Here is a 20,146-nt window from a genome sequence, read left to right as displayed (position 1 = left end):
GGATTGTAATCAATTAGGTTGAACAAGCTATGGCATGTGATTGTGATGGAATACTGTTTTGCTCTAAGTAGTGAGGGGAATGGTTTCAGAAATGCTTGGCAAGGGGGGCAGCTAGGTGGCACAGAGAGTAGAGCGTTGGCCCTGGAGTCAGGAGGACCTGAGTTCAAATCCAGCCTCAGACACTTGACACACTTACTAGCTATGTGACCTTGGGCAAGTCACTTAACCCCAACTGTCCTGCCTCCCCTCCTCAAAAAAAAGTTTGGCAAGACTTACACGAGCTGATGCAAAGTGAAATGAGAAGAACTGGGAGGTCATTGCGCACACTAACCGCAATGTTGTAACAATCACCAACCATGAAACATTTGGATACTCTGATCGATACAATGATCCAAGGTACTTCAGAGGACTCATGGTGAAAAGTTGCTATCCATCTCCGGAGAGAGAACTAATAATCTCGGAGGGCTTTTTGTGATGTGGCAAATACGGACATATGTCTGGCATGATTTCACATGTATAACATGTCATTTTGCTTGCCTTCTCAAACTTTAAAAAGAAAAGAATGTTTAAAATAAATAACTAATGAATTTTTAACAAAGGAACTAATGTGCACAACTGCTAAATCAATTCATTAAACACTGCAATTAGAAATGGACCGTTAATGAGCTTTTTTATAAAGCCCTTGCAGGTGGGTAATTTCCTACTAGTGTAGGTCAGTTCAGCTGTCTTTTCCAGAGGAAATTTCTCAGAATTTCCTTAAATACAGAACCTTCACCATAGTTGGTGACTTACCGAATGCTGGTTCTTCTGCTTTCTCCCCGAAACAACAGGTTTTTCAGGACACAGCCCTGCACAGCTGCCAAGACACCACATGGTCCCCCCTACAAAGAATCAGACATAAGGAGGACGAGAAGGATGAGTTGACAAAGCATGATTCTAGGGTGCCATTTATACTGCCCACAATTTCATGCCACTGGACAGATTTCCCACTAACTAGGAACTTATGGAGCCTCACCAATACCCCTGAAAGGAAGCCATGAGTGCCCCAGTTCTGCACACACAATCACAGAGGCCCCAGACCCTTGGCAGGACAGCTGTGCTCCTGGGGGGTCTGAGGAGCCAAGCCTGACTCAACTTGGTCACATGGGCACTGGCAGCTGGTATCGCCACCTTGCCTAGAGCTCCAGCCTTGGGCACTGACAAGCTCTGGGACCCTGGGCCAATCAGTGAACCTCTCTCTGCTGTAAAGTGGGGATAACAACACCTACCTGTCAGGGTTGTTGTGAAGAATGAATGAGATAGTCTTTGTGAAAAAAAAAACACTTAGGATCATACCTGACACACAGTAGGTACTTAATAAGCTTCCTCTTGTTTCCCCCATTCAACTGGGAAAACTCCAGATCAGGGTACTGTGGACATCATCCCTAGTCCCCTTGACAGACACAGAGCTGTGACCCTGGGTCACCATGCTGGATCAGAACAGGATAGTGGAGGGCCAGCACCACTCCCACCCCATTGGGACTGAGGCAGAGGGAGACAGAATGTGCTAGTCCTCAGAGGGTTAGAAACAGAGCCTCATTCAGTTCTTCGGCATCACTGGATAATTCTTTTATCTTATAACTGATGTGCAATGAAATTTCAGGAGAACAATTTGGAATGTTTTGAACCCAGGTAAAAATGTGATAGGTGAAAAGGTCAGCCAAGAGCAACCACAGTGCATCTGCTTTCTTAAAGTGAAACTGAAAAACCATTCAACAAAAATATAGTCAAATGCTCTGGAGCAGGAAGGTCAGGTTGGCCTTGCTTACAGCCAGGAGAGCTCCCTCTGAGCCTGTGCTCCCTGCCCCAACGTACCATCTGGCCCGGGGGCAAAGAAGGGGCACAAAAAGTCAAGCTGACCCTGGGTCTGTCGGGACTCAGATTTCTCAGAGTACACACTGTGCCCTGGTCTATTAGAGCCTCCTTCCTTGTACAGCTCCAGCCTCTTCCAAGTGCCACAGGTGGCAGAGAGGTTCACACTTCCTACCTTGTTCTGCACGAGGCCATACTTGAGTTGATCCATTTCACTGAATGTAAAATTCTGCAATTTCCATTCTTCACTGAAGCCACAAAGAGTTGAGCCAAACAGAATGGTTTTTATTTCCTTAAAAAGAAGAAAGGAATAATTTTACTTGTAATGTGAATAATAAAATAAATAATAACAATAAAACAATAAAACAAAAGTCACCTCTGTGGCTGTGCACAGAATTTCCTTGTTTCAAAAAAAAGGAGAGCTCTGGCAGTATATTTCATATTACAAATCCAATGTGTCATATATTTAATGAATTACAATTCCTCCAGGAGTGTTTAACCCTCCAATCCCTCCTTCCAGATCCATTCTCTTATTTGATTCTCAGAACAGTGTGGGGAGGTGACAGAGCAGGTGTGCTGATTCCCCTGAGAGGCTGGTGAGCCACTGGACCCTCTCATGCGTTAGTGAGTAAAAGACAAGAACTCAAGTCCTTGGGCTTGATCCAACATTCTGTCCATGACTCTTACATTTACCTTCAGGGAATCTCTGGTACCATGAAGGATGTGTGAACCAAAGGTGTTCAGAGTCACTGTGTCAATGTCACATTGGTTCAACACCTGACCTGAGTGTGGAGGTCTCATCTAAGACCCACGAAATCAATTAATTGGAACCTTAGGGAATGGTGATGGAACACATCATGCTATAAGAAATGATGAAGGGGATGGTTTCAGAGAAATCTGAGAATGCTGGTCCGGGAAGACTTGTCTGAACAGAGACAGAATGAAGCGAACAGAATCAGGAGAACAATTTATGCAGTAATAACAATACTGTAAAGACAAATAACCCTGAAAAACTTTGGAAAAGTGATAACAAAATGGCGCGCTACCCACCTCCAGAAGAGAGATGTAACAGACTTAGCATGCAAAGTACAAACTTTTTTGGGGTGGGGGGACATGACCAAAATGGAAATTTGTTTTACTTGACTATGTACGTCCGTAATAAGGGTTTTGATTTTCTTGCTTTCTCAATGAGGGGGTGGAAGGGACAGAAGGCAGATTTTTATTTGAAAAAAATTTTTTAATAAAAAAGTAAGATAGACCTGGAAAGATTTACAGGAACCAATTTAAAGTGAAGTGAGCAGAGCCAGGAGAACATTGTACACGATAACACCAACACTGCACAATGAACACTGTGAATGACTTAGCTCTTCTCAGCAATACAATGATCCCAAACAATTCCAAAGGACTCACAATGAAAAATGCCATCCACCTCCAGAAAAGGAACTGATGGAGTCTGAATGCAGACAGAAGCAGACCATTTTTCATTTTGCTTTTTTGTAGTTTTTTTGGTCTGTGTTTTCTTTCACAATATGACTAATATGGAAATGGGTTGCATTACTGCACATGTATTACCCATATCAAATTGCTTACCATCTCAGGGAGGGAAGGAGGAGGGAAGAGGATTTGGAACTCAAAATTTTGAAAAACAAATGTTAAAAATTGTCTTTACATATAATTAGGAAAAATAAAATATTACTTTAAAAAAGACAGATGTAATCTAATGTTCCTTACAGCTCCAGCATATGACATTAAGCAACAATCTATTCCACTCTTCCCTTCAGTGGTCGGAGCTTCTATGCACACTCCATAGTCATATTGGGGCAGAGGCCCACCACCACAGCTTCAGAAGGTCATAAACACAGACTTTGTGCAGGAAATCTCCAACCCATCCTGGCAGAGTAGCAGGGCTCCCTGTTTTGATACCATCGAGGAGATTACTTTCTTGGAACTATCAATATCTCTATGCACTTCCAAGTGTTCAATAAAGCATCTGTAAGTGGCAATCTCCACCAAAACAACACAGCGCAGTAGACTTTATTGTTGTTGTTGTTCTAATCTTTTCACCTTTTTTGCTGAGATACAAATGGTCCAGGGACAAGTCACGAACCTGCCACTCCTCATTTATATTTAATCTACTAAAGATACTGATATAGGTTGGTGAAATAACTGCTTTTGTAGTTGAATAAAAGCAATGGGATAATTTGTCACCCTCTGCATGCCCAATGAAAAAATCCTTAAGACACAAGAGATAGCATGAGGTCAGCCTGATCCCCCATGATGCTCCTCCCTTCTGTTCCATGACAGAACTGGGAGACTGAGTACTCAGTAGGGGGATACTGACTAAAAACACTGGTTTTAGGTTTTCCTGGGGTTTTGCTATGTCTGAGTGATTACGGGCAGCACTTTGGTCCAATTCCTGTACAATTTATTGGTTGAATTCTCCAGGATATTTTGGAGTCTGTATTTGTATTACAGGGATCTGTCATCTGTCAGCCATGAAAGACACAGTGCTTCTGATATGTGATTCTAGCCACTAGGTCTTCAACGGACATTCTACTTTTACAGCCTGCAGGGGCCTGCATAGTCTGCACTGTACACCAAGTCCAGGCTCCTACAGGACAGTCCTTTGGCAGTTTCTGGTGGCAATAACTCGGTCCTGAATTCCCATCACCAACCCCTCCATTTCCACCAACAAATCTATGTAAATCAGTCATTGTTTGTCTTTCTCTTCCTGTTGCCTATAAAGAACTGAAACTGAGGAGATGCCTATCGGCTGGGGAATGGCTAAACACATGATGATCTATGGATGGGATGGAATATTACTGTGCAGTGAGCAAAGCCAAAGGAGAAGGATTTCAGAGAATCCAAGCATGCTGGGCCTAAGACAGTGAAGGGAGCAAAACCAGGAAAACAATTTATGCAATGACAGAATTGTAAAAAGCAAACAAACAAAAAACCTCTGAAGGACTGACCTAGGTAATGGTCACCACCAGAGGACTGAGGGTGAAGTGTGTTACCCACTCCCTGGCAGGCAGGTGACAGACTCCAGGGGACTTTGAGGTGGCTTTTCTGCTTCTTAAGCTTGTTTGTTACAGAGTTGTTTTTACTCTTTTAAATTGGGGGAGAGAGAAGCGTGAACAACAGTCACACCAAAATATAAGAAGACTACACAAATTTTTTTTAATATGAAGTCCAGAACAGAAGGAAGCTGAGAAGGAAGCATAGGGAGGCTGGGCAGTTTTAAAAGGGATATGTGGGATTTATGATGCACTTCTTTCTGGGTGCTGCTCGGTCCACGAAAATGCTCGTCTTATTGTCTGAGTTCCTTTTGGACATCCCACGTGGAAAGCCTGCCCTATCCAGGTCATTGGGCCTGGACATCAGCCCAGATCTATGCTCAGGGAAGTGATGGCGGTTTGTCTGGGCTTTAGTGCTCTAAGAACAAGTCTCAGTCCTTTTGAATCATCTAGCTAGAGCTGTCTGAAGCTGAAGGGGCTTGCACTCCACTCAGTTTGGGTTGGATTACTTTCCTGGGCTGTTGTGGCCTGGCCGTGTACATGGCACAGGTATTCACAGCTTTGATTTCAGGATTCCACTAAACCTCTTAATATATTCAATCATGGCCTTCTCCTTGATGGTTTTATGTTCATGTGCCTTGCCTGGAGCCAAGATCAAAGCTTTCAGTTTCTATCTCTATACTTATAAAACCCAAACGTCATGCTTATGTCACTGGAGAAGGGCACCATGAAGTGAAGGAGCTGCTCAATTTGGTTTTTGGTGAAGCCACAGACGTTGAGGTCATCCTTGGACATCAAATGATCAATAGGATGTTCTGGCTGAACTTCTTTAGTTTGGAAACCATACAGAGTTCTCTTTGTTTACTGTCATCTCCCTCTCATATTTTTGACAGGGTTCAGATAAAAACGACCTGAAGACAACCTCCCCTACTATCCTGCGGACTCCTGACAGGTGGATGCAGCAACTGCATTTTGTAACCCAGAGTGCTGGGATCTGTGGGGAATCTGTAGATTCACTGGAAGGATCTGCAGGCCCCTCAGCGGCAGACAGATTCATAGATACGACATGGACTTTGTTCTGTTCTGAGACCATTTTCATTTCTTTCGCTAGACTTCTGTATTTTATTTTATTTTTTTAATTAAGATTTTTTATTTTTAGTTTACAACACTCAGTTCCGCATGATTTTGAGTTCCAGATTTTCTTCCCCCCTGCCTCTCCCCAAGACGGCATGGAATTTGATATATCTTCTACATATAACTTCACATTAAACTTATTTACACAATAGTCAAGTTGTAAAGAAGAATTATGACCAATGGAATGAATCATGAAAAAGAAGAAACAAAACAAAACAAAAAAAAAACAAAAATAAAAACAAAAGAGAAAACAAAGAAGAGCAAATAGTTTGCCTCAATCTGCATTCAGACTCCATAGTTCTTTCTCTGGATGTAGATAGCTCTTTCCATCATGAGTCCTTTGGAGTTGTCTTTGAGCCTTATATTGCTGAGAAGAGCCAATTCTATCAAAGTTAGTCATCACAGAATCAATATCACTGTGGTTGCATATAATGTTCTCCTGGTTCTGTTCCGCTCACTCAGCATTATGTCATGTAGGTTTTTTCAGGTTATTATGAAGTCCATATATGCCCCATTTCTTAAAGCACAATAGTATTCCATTACATTCATATACCACAACTTGTTCAGCCATTCCCCAGTGGATGGGCATTTCATTGATTTCCAATTCTTTGTTACCACAAAAAGAGCCGCTATAAATATTTTTGTACATATGGTCCCTTTCCCATTTGTGTGATCTTTTTAGGATACAGCCCTAGAAGTGGTATTACTGGGTCAAAGGGTATGCACATTTTTATAGCCCTCTGGGCATAGTTCCAAATTGCTCTCCAGAATGGCTGAATCAGTTCACAACTCCACCAGCAATGTAACAATGTTCCAATTTTCCCACATCCTCTCCAGCATTTATCATTTTCCTGTTTTGTCATGTTAGCCAATCTGACAGGAGAGATGTGGTACCCAAGACTTGTTTTGATTTGCACTTCTCTAATTAGTAGTCATTTAGAGCATTTTTTCATATGCCTATAGGTATCTTTAACTTCTTCCTCTGAAAACTGCCTGTTCATACCCTTTGACCATTTCTCAATTGGGGAATGACTTGTATGCCTATAAATTTGGCTTAGATCCCTGTATGTGTTAGAGATGAGGCCTTTATCAGAGACACTGGTTGTAAAGATCTTCTCCCAATTTTCTGCTTCCCTCATAATCTTTGTTGCATTGGCTTTGTTTATACAAAAATTTTTCAATTTAACATAGTAAGAATTATCCATTTTGCATTTTGTAATGCTCTCTATCTCTTGTTGGGTCATGAATTCTTCCCTTTCACATGAATCTGATAGGTAAACTATTCCTTGCTCTCCCAAAGTGCTTATAATATCAGCCTTTATTCCTAAATCATGAACCCATTTTGACTTTATTTTGGTATACAGTGTAAGATATTGGTCTATGCCCAGTTTCTACCATACCATTTTCCAATTTTCCCAGCATTTTTTGTGAAATAGTGAATTCTTAGCCCAGAAGCTGGATTCTTTGGGTTTATCAAAGAGCAGATTGCTATAGTTGTAGTTGGTGACTTCTGAGTCTTGTGTACCTAATCTATTCCACTGATCCACCACTCTGTTTCTTAGCCAGTACCAAGTAGTTTTGATGACTGCTGCTTTGATTGTACAGTTGAATATCTGGTATGGCTAGGCCACCTTCCCTAGCATTTCTTTTTATTAATTCCCTAGATATTCTGGACCTTTTGTTCTTCCAGATGAATTTTGTTATGATTTTATCCAGCTCTGTAAAATAATTTTTTAGTAGTTCAATTGGTATGGCACTAAATAAGTAAATTAATTTAGGTAAGATTGTCATTTTTATTATATTAGCTCAGCCTAACCACAAGCAACTGATTTTTTTCCATTTATTTAGATCTGACATTATTTGTGTGAAAAGTGTTTCATAATTATGTTCATATAGGCCCTGGGTTTGTCTTGGCAGACAGACTCCCAAATATTTTATAGTGTCTACAGTGACTTTAAATGGAATTTCTCTTTCTATCTCTTGCTGTTGGGCTTTGTTAGTAATGTATAGGAATGCCAAGGATTTATGTGGGTTTATTTTATATCCTGCAACTTTGTTAAAGTTGTTTATTATTTCAAGCAATTTTTTACTTGATTCTCTAGGAATCTCTAAGTAAATCATCATATCATCTGCAAAAAGTGATAATTTAGTTTCTTCTTTGCCTATTCTAATTCCTTCAATTTATTTTTCTTCTATTAATGCTACAACTAACATTTCTAGTACCAAATTGAATAATAGGGGTGATAATGGACATCCTTGTTTCACCCTTGATCCTGTTGGGAATGCATCTAGTTTATCCCCATTACAAATAATGCTTGTTGATGGTTTTAGGTAGAAGCTACTTATAATTTTAAGGAAGGCTCCATTTATTCCTATGCTTTCTAATGTTTTTAACAGGAATGGGTGTTGTATTTTGTCAAAGGCTTTTTCTGCATCTACTGAGATGATCATATGGTTTCTGCTAGTTTTCTTGTTGATATGATTAATTATGCTGATAGTTTTCCTAATATTGAAAAAGCCTTGCATTCCTGGAATAAATCCTACCTGGTCATAGTATATTACTCTCATGATAAGTTGCTGCCATCTTTTTACTAATATTTTATTTAAAATTTTTGTATCAATATTCATTAGGGAAATTGGTCTATAATTTTCTTTCTCTGTTTTGACTCTTCCTGATTTAGGTATTAGTACCACACTTGTGTCATAAAAAGAATTTGGTAGAACTCCTTCTTCATCTGTTTTCCCAAATATTCTATAAAGTATGGGAATTAATTGTTCTTTATATGTTTGATAGAATTCACATGTAAAACCATCTGGCCCTGGAGATTTTTTCCTAGGGAGTTCATTGATGGCATGCTCAATTTCTTTTTCTGAGGTGGGTTGTTTGGGTATTTTACTTCCTCTTCTGTTAACCTGGGCAGTTTCTATTTTTGTAACAATTCATCCATTTCCCTGAAGTTGTGAAATTTATGGGCATACAATTGGACAAAATAATTCTTAATTACCCGTTTTAATTTCCTCTTCATTGGAGGTGAATTCACCCTTTTCATGTTTGATACTAGTAATTTGGTTTTCTTCTTTCTTTTTTTAAACCAAATTGACCAAAGGTTTATCAATCTTATTGCTTTTTTCATAAAACCAGCTCTTGGTTTTATTTATTAATTTAATAGTTTTCTTGATTTCAATTTTATTAATCTCTCCTTTGATGTTTAGTATTTCTAATTTGGTATTTAATTGGGGATTTCCAATTTGTTCTTTTTCTAGCTTTTTCAGTTCCATGCCCAATTCATTGATGTCTTTTTTCTCTATTTTATTCACGTAAGCATTTAGAGATATAGAACTTCCCCTAAGAACTGCTTTTGCTGCATCCCGTAAGTTTTGGTACGTTGTCTCATTATTGTCATTCTCTTGAATGAAGTTATTAATTGTTTCTATGATTTGTTCTTTGGCCCACTCATTCTTTAGAATTAGATTATTTAGTTTCCAATTAATTTTTAGTTTACTTTTCCATGGTTCTTTGTTACAAATAATTCTTATTGCATCATGATCTGAAAAGGATGCTTTGACTACTTCTGCCTTTCTGCACTGGATTGTGAGGTTTTTATGCCCTAGTACATGGTCAGTTTTTGAGTATGTGCCATGTACCACTGAGAAAAGAGTATATTCCTTTTTATCCCCATTCAGTTTTCTCCAGAGGTCTATCATATCTGCCTTTTCCAAAATTCTATTCACCCCCTTAACTTCTTTCTTGTTTATTCTGATGTTAGATTTATCAAGTTCAGAAAGGGGGAGGTTGAGGTCCCCCATTATTATAGTTTTGCTGTCTATTTCTTCCTGTAACTCCCTTAACTTCTCCTCTAAGAATCTGCATGCTATACCACTTGGTGTATATATGTTAAACAATGATATTGCTTCATTGTTTATGGTGCCTTTTAGCAGGATGTAGTGTCCTTCCTTATCTCTTTTAATTAGATCTATCTTTACTTTTGCTTTGTCTGAGATTAGGATTGCTACCCCTGTTTTTTTTTTTTACTTTAGCTGAAGCACAATATATTGTACTCCAGCCTTTTACCTTTACCCTGTGTGTATCCGCCTGTTTCAAATGTGTTTCTTGTAAACAGCATATTGTAGGATTATGGTTTTTAACCTCTTCTGCTAACCACTTCCGTTTTATGGGAGAGTTCCTCCCATTCACATTCACAGTTATGATTACCAACTGTATCTTTTTCTCCATCCTATTTCCCCCTTTATGCTTTCATTTCTCCCTTCTCCCCTCCACTCCTCAACAGAGTTTTGCTTTTGACTGCCGCCTTCCTCAGTTTACCCTCCCTCTTGATTCCCCTCCCTTATCTTACCTTTTTACCCTTGCTACTTCTTCCCTCCCTTCTGACCATTCCCCTCCCTTTTCTTTCCCCTTTCCCCTTCTACTGCCTGTAGGACAAGTTTGATTTCTATACTTATCAGGTATGTTATTCCCTTCTTGAACCAAATCCAATGAGAGTAAAGCTCAAATACTGCTCTTCTCCCTCCCTTCTTACCCTCTACTATAATATGTTTTTGTGCCTCTTCATGTGATATAATTTACCCTTTTCTACTACCTCCTTACCTATTCTCCTAGAACTATCCCTTTATATCTCTTAATTATATCTTTATCATTGTATCAGTTATTTTATACTGACACCCACAGTCTATATATATCCTTTTCAATTGTCATAATAACTGCACTATTCTTAAGATTGACATATGTATAAAACATATATAAAACAAAATAATCCTATATAGGGATATAACTAATTTGCCTTATTGATTAACTAGGGGTTTTCCTCCCCATTTACCTTTTTATGTCTCTTTTGAGTTTTGTATTTGAAGATCAAATTTTCCATTGAGCTCTGGCCTTTTTATCAGGAAGGTCTGGAATTTTGTTATTTCACTGAATGTCCATCTCCTTGCCTGGAAAATTATGCTCAATTTTTCTGGGCAGTTGATCATTGGTTGTAGTCCAAGCTCCTTTGCCTTTCAGAATATCATATTCCAATTTCTCCTGTCATTTAATGTAGAAGCTGAAAGCTCCTGCATGATCCTGACTGTAGTTCTGTGATATTTGATTTTTTTTTCTAGCTGCTTGCAGTATTTTCTCCTTGACCTGGTAGTTCTGGAATTTGGAGAGAATATTTCTTGGAGTTTTCAATTTGGGATCTCTTTCAGGGGGTGATCGGTGGATTCTTTTGATGACAATTTTCCTTAAGAATTTCTTGGAAGATACTGTCCAGGCTCTTTTTTCTTCATGGCTTTCAGGTACACCAATAATTCTTAGATTGTCTCTCCTGGATCTATTTTCCAGGTCAGTTGTTTTTCTAATCAGATATTCATGTTTTCTTCTATTTTTTCATTCTTTAGATTTTGTTTGACTGATTCTTGATGTCTCAGAGTCAATAGCTTCTACTTGCCCAATTCTAATTTTTAATGTATTGTTTTCTTCCTTTAGCTTCTCTATCTCCTTTTCCATTTGGTTGATTTTACTTTTCATTGAGACATTTTCTCCATTTATATTCTGATTCTCCTTAACCAATTCACCGATTTTACTTTTGAAAGATTTGTTTTTCTCCGTGAATTTTTTTTCCATTTTTTCTTTTACCTCCCTAATTTGGTTTTTAAAGTCCTCCTTGAGTTCTTTTTGGTCTGGAGAGCAGTTCACTTTCCCTTTTGAGGTTTCAGATGTGGATACAGCATCCACGCTGTCCTCTTCTGAACTGGTATTTTGATCTTCCCTATCTCCATAATACGAATCAATGGTCTTTGAAAGCTTCTTACCGTTCTTTTTCATGGTGTTTTTTCCCTCCTGGTTTCTAAAGTGGATCTCTCCTTCTGGGGCTCAGGGAGCTCTGTCCCAAGTTTCTTGTGTTGGGATCTAGCTTTATGTGCTATGGCCTCTGGTTTCGTGAGGTGTGGGGGAGGGGTGGTCTGCCTGCTGGGTGTCTCCTCTTCCCCAGGACTGTTCTACAGCAGGGGTGGTCTCAGCTCTTGTCTGTGTTGGTGTCCGCCACTTCCCCTGGCTGTGCAAAGGCACATCTGGGGTCCTGGCATTGACGTTAGTTAGCTCCACCCCCTGGGGCTCTGTTACTCTCGTTGTTCTGCTAAGGTGAGGGCTGCTGGGACACCTCTCTTCCTGCACTAGTCTCCTTCCACCACCACAAGAATGCCCCTTTCCCCAACTTCCTAACTACTGAAGTCCCCCTTCCAGCTCCTCTGTTTCTCCTGAGGTAGTATTCTCTGGATTTATTCAAGGGAGGGATGAAAGCTGTTTTACTTGCACATCATGGCTCCTGGAAGTTCAAGAAGGCGAGTTTCAAACCTTTAGCCTATGGGTTGGAGGCCTGCGGGCTAGCTGCTCCCAGGGCTGCAGGCTCTGTGCTCCAACAGACTCCCATCCTAGGCCGAGAGGACTGGGGCTCAATCTTGGCCACAGCCGGCACTTCTGCCCTGGGCCTGTTCCTGCTCCAGCGTTTTGCTCATCCAGCACTCTCCCAGACCGGCATGTTGGCTGGATTCCTCTGATGTTCCAGTTTGGTTTGGTCTGGTGCCCTTGTGCGTGCCTGGTGCTTCTACCCTTTCTCAGTCTACTAGTAGCTTCCAGCTCTCTCAAATCTGCTCAGATTCACTTTTTTAGACATATCTGACAGAATTTGTGAAAGAGCTCCAGTAGTTCCTCCCTTTCACAGCGCCATCTTGGCTCCACACCCTAGACTTCTGTAGTTTAAAAGCTTTTCATTCCATGTAGTTTGGTGAAGATGAGTGTTCAGGATGGCAACAACTGCTTAAAATGCTCTTACATTTTTATGGACCGATGTTCTTTCCAGGAAGTAGAAGGCAGCATTTCTGTGTATAAGGGAGATCTAATGCTAGTCAGTTTACCTGGTGAATCTCTAAGTCTATTTTGGGTCCACATCTGTATTATTATAATTGTTAATATTATCACCATTTTAATGATTTAGTCATTATTAGTATTGATTAATTATCCTTATTATTTCAGGCACTTACCATAAGCTCCCCCTTCTCACCTCTTCCTCCCCTCCTGTCACTCCGGTGCCTTCTGTCCCTCACTCCTCTTTCACCCCATCTGGCATGAAAAGGCGGCCTGACTCCTGACCAAGGCCAAATCCTCAATCTGCTCAAGTGACCCCATCCGTCCTGCCTCCTCCAACAGATTTGCTCTTCTGTCATCCCTTCTCTCTCATTTACCTCCACCTCTGTCTACTGACTCATGCCCATGTCTCCCTCTCCATACAACCCCTCACTTGATCCTTCCATTTCCCACTATGGCCTTCTTTCTCCTCTGCCTACAATAGAGGCCTCCCCTTTCCTCTTGTTCTCTTCTTAACCCTTTAACATCCGGCTTCCAACCTCACCATTCCACTAACACTTCTCTCCCAAGTCACCAGTGATCTCTTAGTTGCCAAATCCAATGACCTTTTCTCAGTCCTCATTCTCCAGGGCCTCTCTGCGGCCTTGGACACTGGGGATCACACTCTCCTCTCTCCAAGTTTTCAGGATCCCTCCCTCCTGGGTCTCCTCCTCCTTCTCTGACAGCTCCTCCTCAGTCTCTCTTGCCGGATCCTCCTCTAGATCACGCCCCCTAACCAGAGGGGTCCCACACGGCTCTATCCTGTGCCTTCTTCTCTTCTCCCTCTGTCCTCCTTCACTGGGTGAGCTCATCAGCTCTCATGATTTAATGACCATCTCTGCTGATAATCCTCAGATTTACCTTTCCTGCCCCAATCTCTGCTGACTTCCAGTCTCGTATCTCCAACTGCCTCTCAGACATCTCGAGCTGGCCGTCCAGCAGACATCTCAAACTCAATGTGTCCAAAATGGAACTCACTATCTTTCCCCCAAACCCCGACCTTCTACCTTTTCCTATTACTGCCACGGGCATCACCCTCCTCTCCATTTCTCAGGCCCCTCACTCCTCTGACTCCCCACGTACAAGCTGATGCCGAGGCCCGCTGATCTCACCTCGGCAATGTTTCTTCTTATACTGTCCCCATCACCCAGACTGCGGCAATGGCTACTGAGCAGACTCTCTACACTCCATTTCAACCTTCATTCAGCAACTAAAGCGATTTTCCTGGAGCAGATCTGACCGTCCCGCCCCTACTCAATAAACTCCAGGGGCTCCCTATTAGTTCAGGAGCAAATACAAAATGCTCTGTTTGTTAGTCAGAGACCTTCATAACCCAGACCCCCCTTCCAATCTTTTTATACCTCGCTCCCCACCGCAGTCCCTTCAGCCCAGTGATGCTGGCCTCCGGCTGCTCCATGAACAAGACACCATCCCTCAGCTCTGGGCATCCCCCCGTACGTAGAATGCTGTCTCTTCCACCCTGCCTCCTGACCCCCCGGCTTCTTCTAAGTCCCAACTAAGATGCCTTCTTTTCCTGGGCCCCATTTCTAGGCCCTCTTCATTCTAGGGCCTTCCCTCTGCTTCCTATTTATCCTGTCTGTAGGTCTTTGTCTGCATGCTGTCTCCCCATGAGATTATAGGCTCCTTGATGGCAGGGACTTTGGGGGCTCCTTTTGTATGCCCAGCACTTAGCACAGTGCCTGGCACATAGTAGGCACTTAATAAATGTTTACTGATTGACTGATTCATTAGGTTACCTTCCTAAGATCCCCTTTAGCTCTTAATTCAGGACCTTCTGCCACATTACCCCGAAAGAGCCAATGTGACAGCTAATATGCTTCTCTCCCACAAGGGCACACTGTTGGCTCTGGCCACTCTCTCCTGCCCAGTGGCCTCAGTGCCTCCCTCTCCCCCTCCTCTCTGCAGACTGGGTGGCTCCACCCTCTGATCGATGTCCTCATGCCTCTCCACTGCAGGGGGTGAGAGGGAGCAGGTGACGGGCAACAACTATAGCTACGCCCAATGACCAAGGCCCAAGGGACCTCTTGCCACTCTCTCTGCTGATCATCAGCCTGAACTTACACACATGTGCAGGCAGCCTCACTTGCATGGCCTAGGAAGGACTTTAGGGGATCAGCTCCCAAGAAGGAGACGGGAATGCCTTCCATCCCAGCTTCAATCCTGGTCTCCATCCTGGTCCTTCCCCTTGACTCAACCTGGTGTAAAAGAGGAGCCCCCTTCTTACGGTCTGCTGACTAAGTGAATGGGCAGGCTTTGGGCCCAGATTCCGACTCCCCTCCCTCCATGTGCCTTTGGTCTTTCAGGTCCTGATTTCCCTGAATCCCCCAGGCTGGGACAGTTTCTCTCACTCTCTCAAACCGCTTTCCAACAGATCTGGAACTCTGTTCATCAAAAACAAGTAAAACTTCAGAATTATTTTGGGGCAGCAGCTACCAGCCCACCATCAGGCCCATGGCCTAGCTCAGCAGATTGGGGGCTGGAAACAGAAATCATGTCTCATCAAAGCTGCTCCTTATGGTTCTGTCTCCCATCAACTACAACAAGCCCCTGAACAAGTGTCCTTCCCTCATGGTCACTGCAGCTGATGAGTAAAGGTTGGCACTGACTGAATTTTTAGTGGCAGGCAAACCAGTCACTTATTTCACAGACCCCAGTCCCAGTCAGAAGCAGTATAATTTAAGCTGACAATTAGTCCTTTCACTCCCTGTGTGAACAGTCCCTCCACCAATGCAGGTCAGCTAAGAATCTTAGAGTCACACCTAGTGCCCCCCAACAACCCAGGACAGGGGCAGGACTTCAACATGGGTCCCTCTGGCTTGTGGACCAGCATTCTCTTCTCCAAGCTTGCTCCCTGAATGAGTGACTAAAGGCCCACTTTCTCCTTCCTGCTCCCCTCCACATTTTCACTGTGTGAGGTAGGCAGGCAAGCTGGGGATTTGGTGGCCACTCTAGCATTTACTAGCTGGGCAGTCTCTCTGAGCCCAGTGACCAGCAAAAGCCAAACTCTGCTCCAGGTGTCCTGTTCACATCGGCTGTTGTCAGGGCTGCTGTGCCACAACCATACTCTGCAGAGGGCATGGCATGGGGGCACCAGAGACTGGAGGGCAGAGCACAGCAGGTGGAGCCAGATGGCACTTGCCCCAACCCCCTCCCCCTCTGGTCCTCAGCATCTCCCTGTAAAACAAGGGTTTAGACAAGATACTGGTCACGCCCTGGCGGCTCCACTCAGGTCTTGCGCCCTGGGTGGCCTCCTGCAAACCCTCTGCCTGCACCTCCTCAGTGACTTCCATTCTGAAGGCTAGGACCCTTCTGTGGAAGAACCCATTTTCTGAAGTGTCGGCTGTTTGGGACCCCACGTACTCCTCTCTGCTCCCCCTCCCATCTCTCTGGGTTATGCCAACAGCACATGTGCATATGGATGCAGAGGGGCAGAGATCAATGCCAGCATGCCATTCCTTCCCGGGAAAGGGAGGAGGAGTGAGGACATTGAGTGGGGACATGGAGTGAGGCCGAGAGCTCCTACACAGAGCACGGCCCAAGGCAACAGTGCTCCCAGCCAGGTTCGAGGAAACCTCCCGAGATCCAAAGCACATCCCTTCCATGTTCTCGCCCCAGAAAGGCCAGACCTACTTTTGCTGCCCAAAGGCTCATTGGCTTGGATGTCACCTGCAGCTTCAGCAATGGCCCTGACAGGGCAGAGGACTGGACAACATCTTCACTTAAAAGTTCTTCATCTTCCACATCCTCTGAAACACAAGAAACAGGGATGTGCAGCTTCGTGGCTCACATCACCCACTGGAGGCAGAAATGGGTCTGGATTGACTGAGTCAAATGTTACTACTCTAGTTCCTCCCTCACCCCAGGGGCCCTTTTCTAATTCATGAAGGTACAGAAGGGCTCAGGAATTTACCTTCTCCTCTAGGGTAACCATGAAGGCCACGAAACAGGGTGAGAACAAATGGAGACCATCCCTGCCATGTTAGTCCCCTAAGAAGGTCAGTATCCAGGTGGACAAAGAGAAAATCCTGGTATTTGGAGCCAAATACTCCATGCCACCCTGGAAATAACATGCGGACAAGCCCAGTCAAGGGACTCTTCCCCCTCCCCAACCCACAAAAATGACTGCACTGGTCTGAAAGTAGAGAGTCCCCAAATATCCCCTAAAATGCCATTTCTTTGAGAATAAAATCCAAGTATACACTGAGAAAACAGCATTAGGGACAGCTTTGCTCAGGTCGCACATAAGCCAGGAGACATCTATGGGAATCAACAAGGGAGCTGTGATGTGAGTGAGTTTCTCTGAAACAATGAGGTATCTCACTGGCGCTGTTCACTCATTTCAGTTGTGTCTCACTCTCCATGACAGAGACACTGCAGTGGTTTGCCATGTCCTTCTCCAGCTCATTTTATAGATAAGGAAACTGAGGCAAACAGGGTCATACAGCTAGTAAGGGTCTGAGGCTGAATTTGAAGGCCCTCCTGGGTCCGGGCCCAGCACTCTATCCACTGTACCACCCAGCTGCCCAACTGCGTCTGTTTTTAAAAAGGAATTAAATCAAATATGTCCCTATAATGCCACCCTGAGATAAAGGTAGAATCACCAAACCCACCATGGCATGGTGAGTCCCCGTATCACAAGGACCATGTGCCCAGATGAGGCCGGGAATCAGTCCTCCGCTCTGCCTCTCCCTGTGAGCACCTCCGGAATCAGAGCCTCAGGCCTTAGCAACAGTATCTGAGGGTAGGCCCGACCAGTGGGGCAGTTTCTGGCCACTTAAGAGCACTGGGCATATGGACAAAGCAGGTATTAGAGAGCTTTTCCATAGAGTCACAAAAGCCTGGAAACTAGAGAGAAAAAATAAACGTGGATTTCAAATGAGCTCCTCAAGTGACATTCTCCAAGAAAGATTGAGAGGGGGAGGCAGGCCCTAAAAACCCAGGGCTGTTGTGCAGGGATGGAGCACAGCCTGGACACCTCTCTGGCTGCGGGGAGCTCCCACTAACTCGGTAACACTAGGCTTTGAGTGAGCAGCCTTATTTCCATCTGTTCTCTCCCACAGGTACAGGGCACCTTCTCTGAGACAGGAAGGGGACTGTGCCACGAGAGAGCTTCATGCCATGTCTCTGAGGGACTGAAGGATCAGGGCAGGGACCAGAGAGCAAACCAGACTCTGGAAAGGGGCTCCCCCAGAGGATAACTTGGTCTTCTCCTTGGCTTGACTTCCTGTGCCTGTTCCTCACTCCCCTACTGCTGCCAAGCACTGGGCCTCCTAGTCACCCAGGGCCCCACCTTGGGCACCAGCCTCAACTCCTCCCTCTCCTGACCCACATCTCTATCCAACCAGCAGCCAATTCTTGCCACTGATGGCCTGCCTGGCTTACTGAATAAACCTCTCACTGGGTCTCCCTGCCTCAAGTGTCTTGGACTCGTTCTGGGTTCAAGGCTTGCCTCAGATACTTGTTAGCCACATGATATCGCCTCCCTGGACCTCTTGACCGGATGGACGCTAGGGTCTCTGGGCTCTCCATCCATGATCCTGGGCACTCTAGCCAGCCCAGGCCCCCTGGAATCACCCTGTAGGACCAGGGGCTCCCCTGCTCAGCAAATTCCAGCTGCCTTCAGAACCAAATGCTGAGGTTCTGAAAGCTTTTCCAGAGCTGGCCCCAAGCCACAGGCTGTTCCAGCTTTGTTCTTCCCCTTCCTGCACAGCACAGTCTAGGCACACTGGTCTTGCTCCTGTCCCCAGGGGCTATGCTTATCTCCCCCTCTCAGAATCCAAACTAGGAGGGTCTGGGGCCATTGTTTCATTGGTTCTAGCCAAGGAAATGCCCTATGCCCATGCAGGTGGGCGCCCTCCCTGCCACCAACTCTGCAGAGAGGTGTCACAAAAGGGGCAGAGGCAGCCTTCAGAGAGCCCCCTGGAGGGAGAGGCTGTATGATCTTCATTTCATAGTTGGGGGCTGAGGCAGGTGGAGGTGAAGTGACTAGGCCAGGGTCACAGAAAGGGAGAGTCTGATGCCAGCCCTGACACAGCCTGTCCATTTGGAAACATCATTGTTAAGACCTCAGTTTAAAGCACCACATTGAGGAAAATTATCAGTATTGATTCTTCCTTGCAATTTTATTTACTGATGGAAAAATAAGATGCCAGAGCACCCAGAGCACCAGGTCTGGAGGGGCCAGCATGGGGCACCACAGCGCCCAGAGTGCCAGCTAGGAGGCAGGAAGACTCATCTCCCTGAGAAAGAGACTCAGCAGCAAGAACTCTAAGGCTAGCCCTGTGGTAGGGGGGGGGGGTGGACTCAGCAGCAGGAGCTCGGAGGCTAGCCTTGTGGGAGAGGGTGGGAGGGAACTCAGTGGTGGGCACTCTGAGGCTAGCCCTGAGAGTGGGGCGGGGGAGACTCAGCAGCAAGAACTCTAAGGCTAGTCCTGTGGGAGAAGGAAGAAGGACTCAGCAGCAGGAGCTCTGAGGCTAGCCCTGAGAGTGAGGGTGGTGGGGGGAGACTCAGCAGCAAGAACTCCAAGGCTAGCTCTGTGGGGGGGGGGGGACTCAGCAACAGGAGCTCTGAGGCTAGCCCTGTGGGACAGGGTGGTGGGCACTCTGAGGCTAGCGCTGTGGGAGAACAAAGAAGGACTCAGCAGCAGGAGCTCTGAGGCTAGCCCTGTAGGAGCAGGTAGGCAGGGCTCAGCAGCAGGAGCTCTGAGGCTAGCCCTGTGGGGGGGGGGGGTGTTCAGCAGCTCTGAGGCTAGCTCTGCCCTAGGAGCAAGTTGGGGAGGGAACAAGCCAGCAGTGGGAGCTGGCTCAAGGAAAGATGATCAAAGATTCCATTTTGGAAATGCTGAGTTTGAATGGTCAGAGTCACATCTTCCTGAGGGGAATCAGACCTGGAAGGCCATCTTGTTCAAACCCCTTGTTTAACATACGAGAAGACGGAGGCTCGCCCAGGGTCTCAGCACAGGAGGAGCAGAGTCAGGACTCTGGCCAGCAGTTAGCCATGGGCCTGGAACACCAGCGGGCAACAAGGGCCTGGCCCTTAACTAAATCTAGCATTGATAGCCGCCAAGTAAGGATGAATGTAATAGGCATACCTAGTGTGAGGATATCTGCTTCTTCATTCACACAGACGGGCACGGTATGTATAGGGACCGTCCTGAAAAACAAAATGTAAGCATAGATTGTATGTGCCAGAGGTAAACCATCCCTGAAAATGTCCGATACTC

General features: G+C 44.6%; 1 protein-coding gene across 1 annotated transcript in view; it reads right to left on the bottom strand.

The window, feature by feature from the left end:
* MINDY4 (MINDY lysine 48 deubiquitinase 4) overlaps nucleotides 1-20,146 on the bottom strand; it is a 156,038-nt gene that overhangs the window by 80,782 nt on the left and 55,110 nt on the right. The window contains exons 6-9 of the mRNA XM_036738541.1: nucleotides 20,015-20,076; nucleotides 16,555-16,670; nucleotides 2,027-2,143; nucleotides 793-881 (exon numbers count right to left, since the gene is read on the bottom strand). Coding sequence (XP_036594436.1) covers nucleotides 793-881; nucleotides 2,027-2,143; nucleotides 16,555-16,670; nucleotides 20,015-20,076 — 384 coding nt within the window. The remainder of the gene's footprint in view (nucleotides 1-792; nucleotides 882-2,026; nucleotides 2,144-16,554; nucleotides 16,671-20,014; nucleotides 20,077-20,146) is intronic.

This window comes from Trichosurus vulpecula, chromosome 9, assembly GCF_011100635.1.
Source record: "Trichosurus vulpecula isolate mTriVul1 chromosome 9, mTriVul1.pri, whole genome shotgun sequence".
Classification (NCBI taxonomy): domain Eukaryota; kingdom Metazoa; phylum Chordata; class Mammalia; order Diprotodontia; family Phalangeridae; genus Trichosurus; species Trichosurus vulpecula.
The sequence above is the reverse complement of the archived record's forward strand: the minus strand, read 5'-3'. Positions and strand labels throughout refer to the sequence as shown.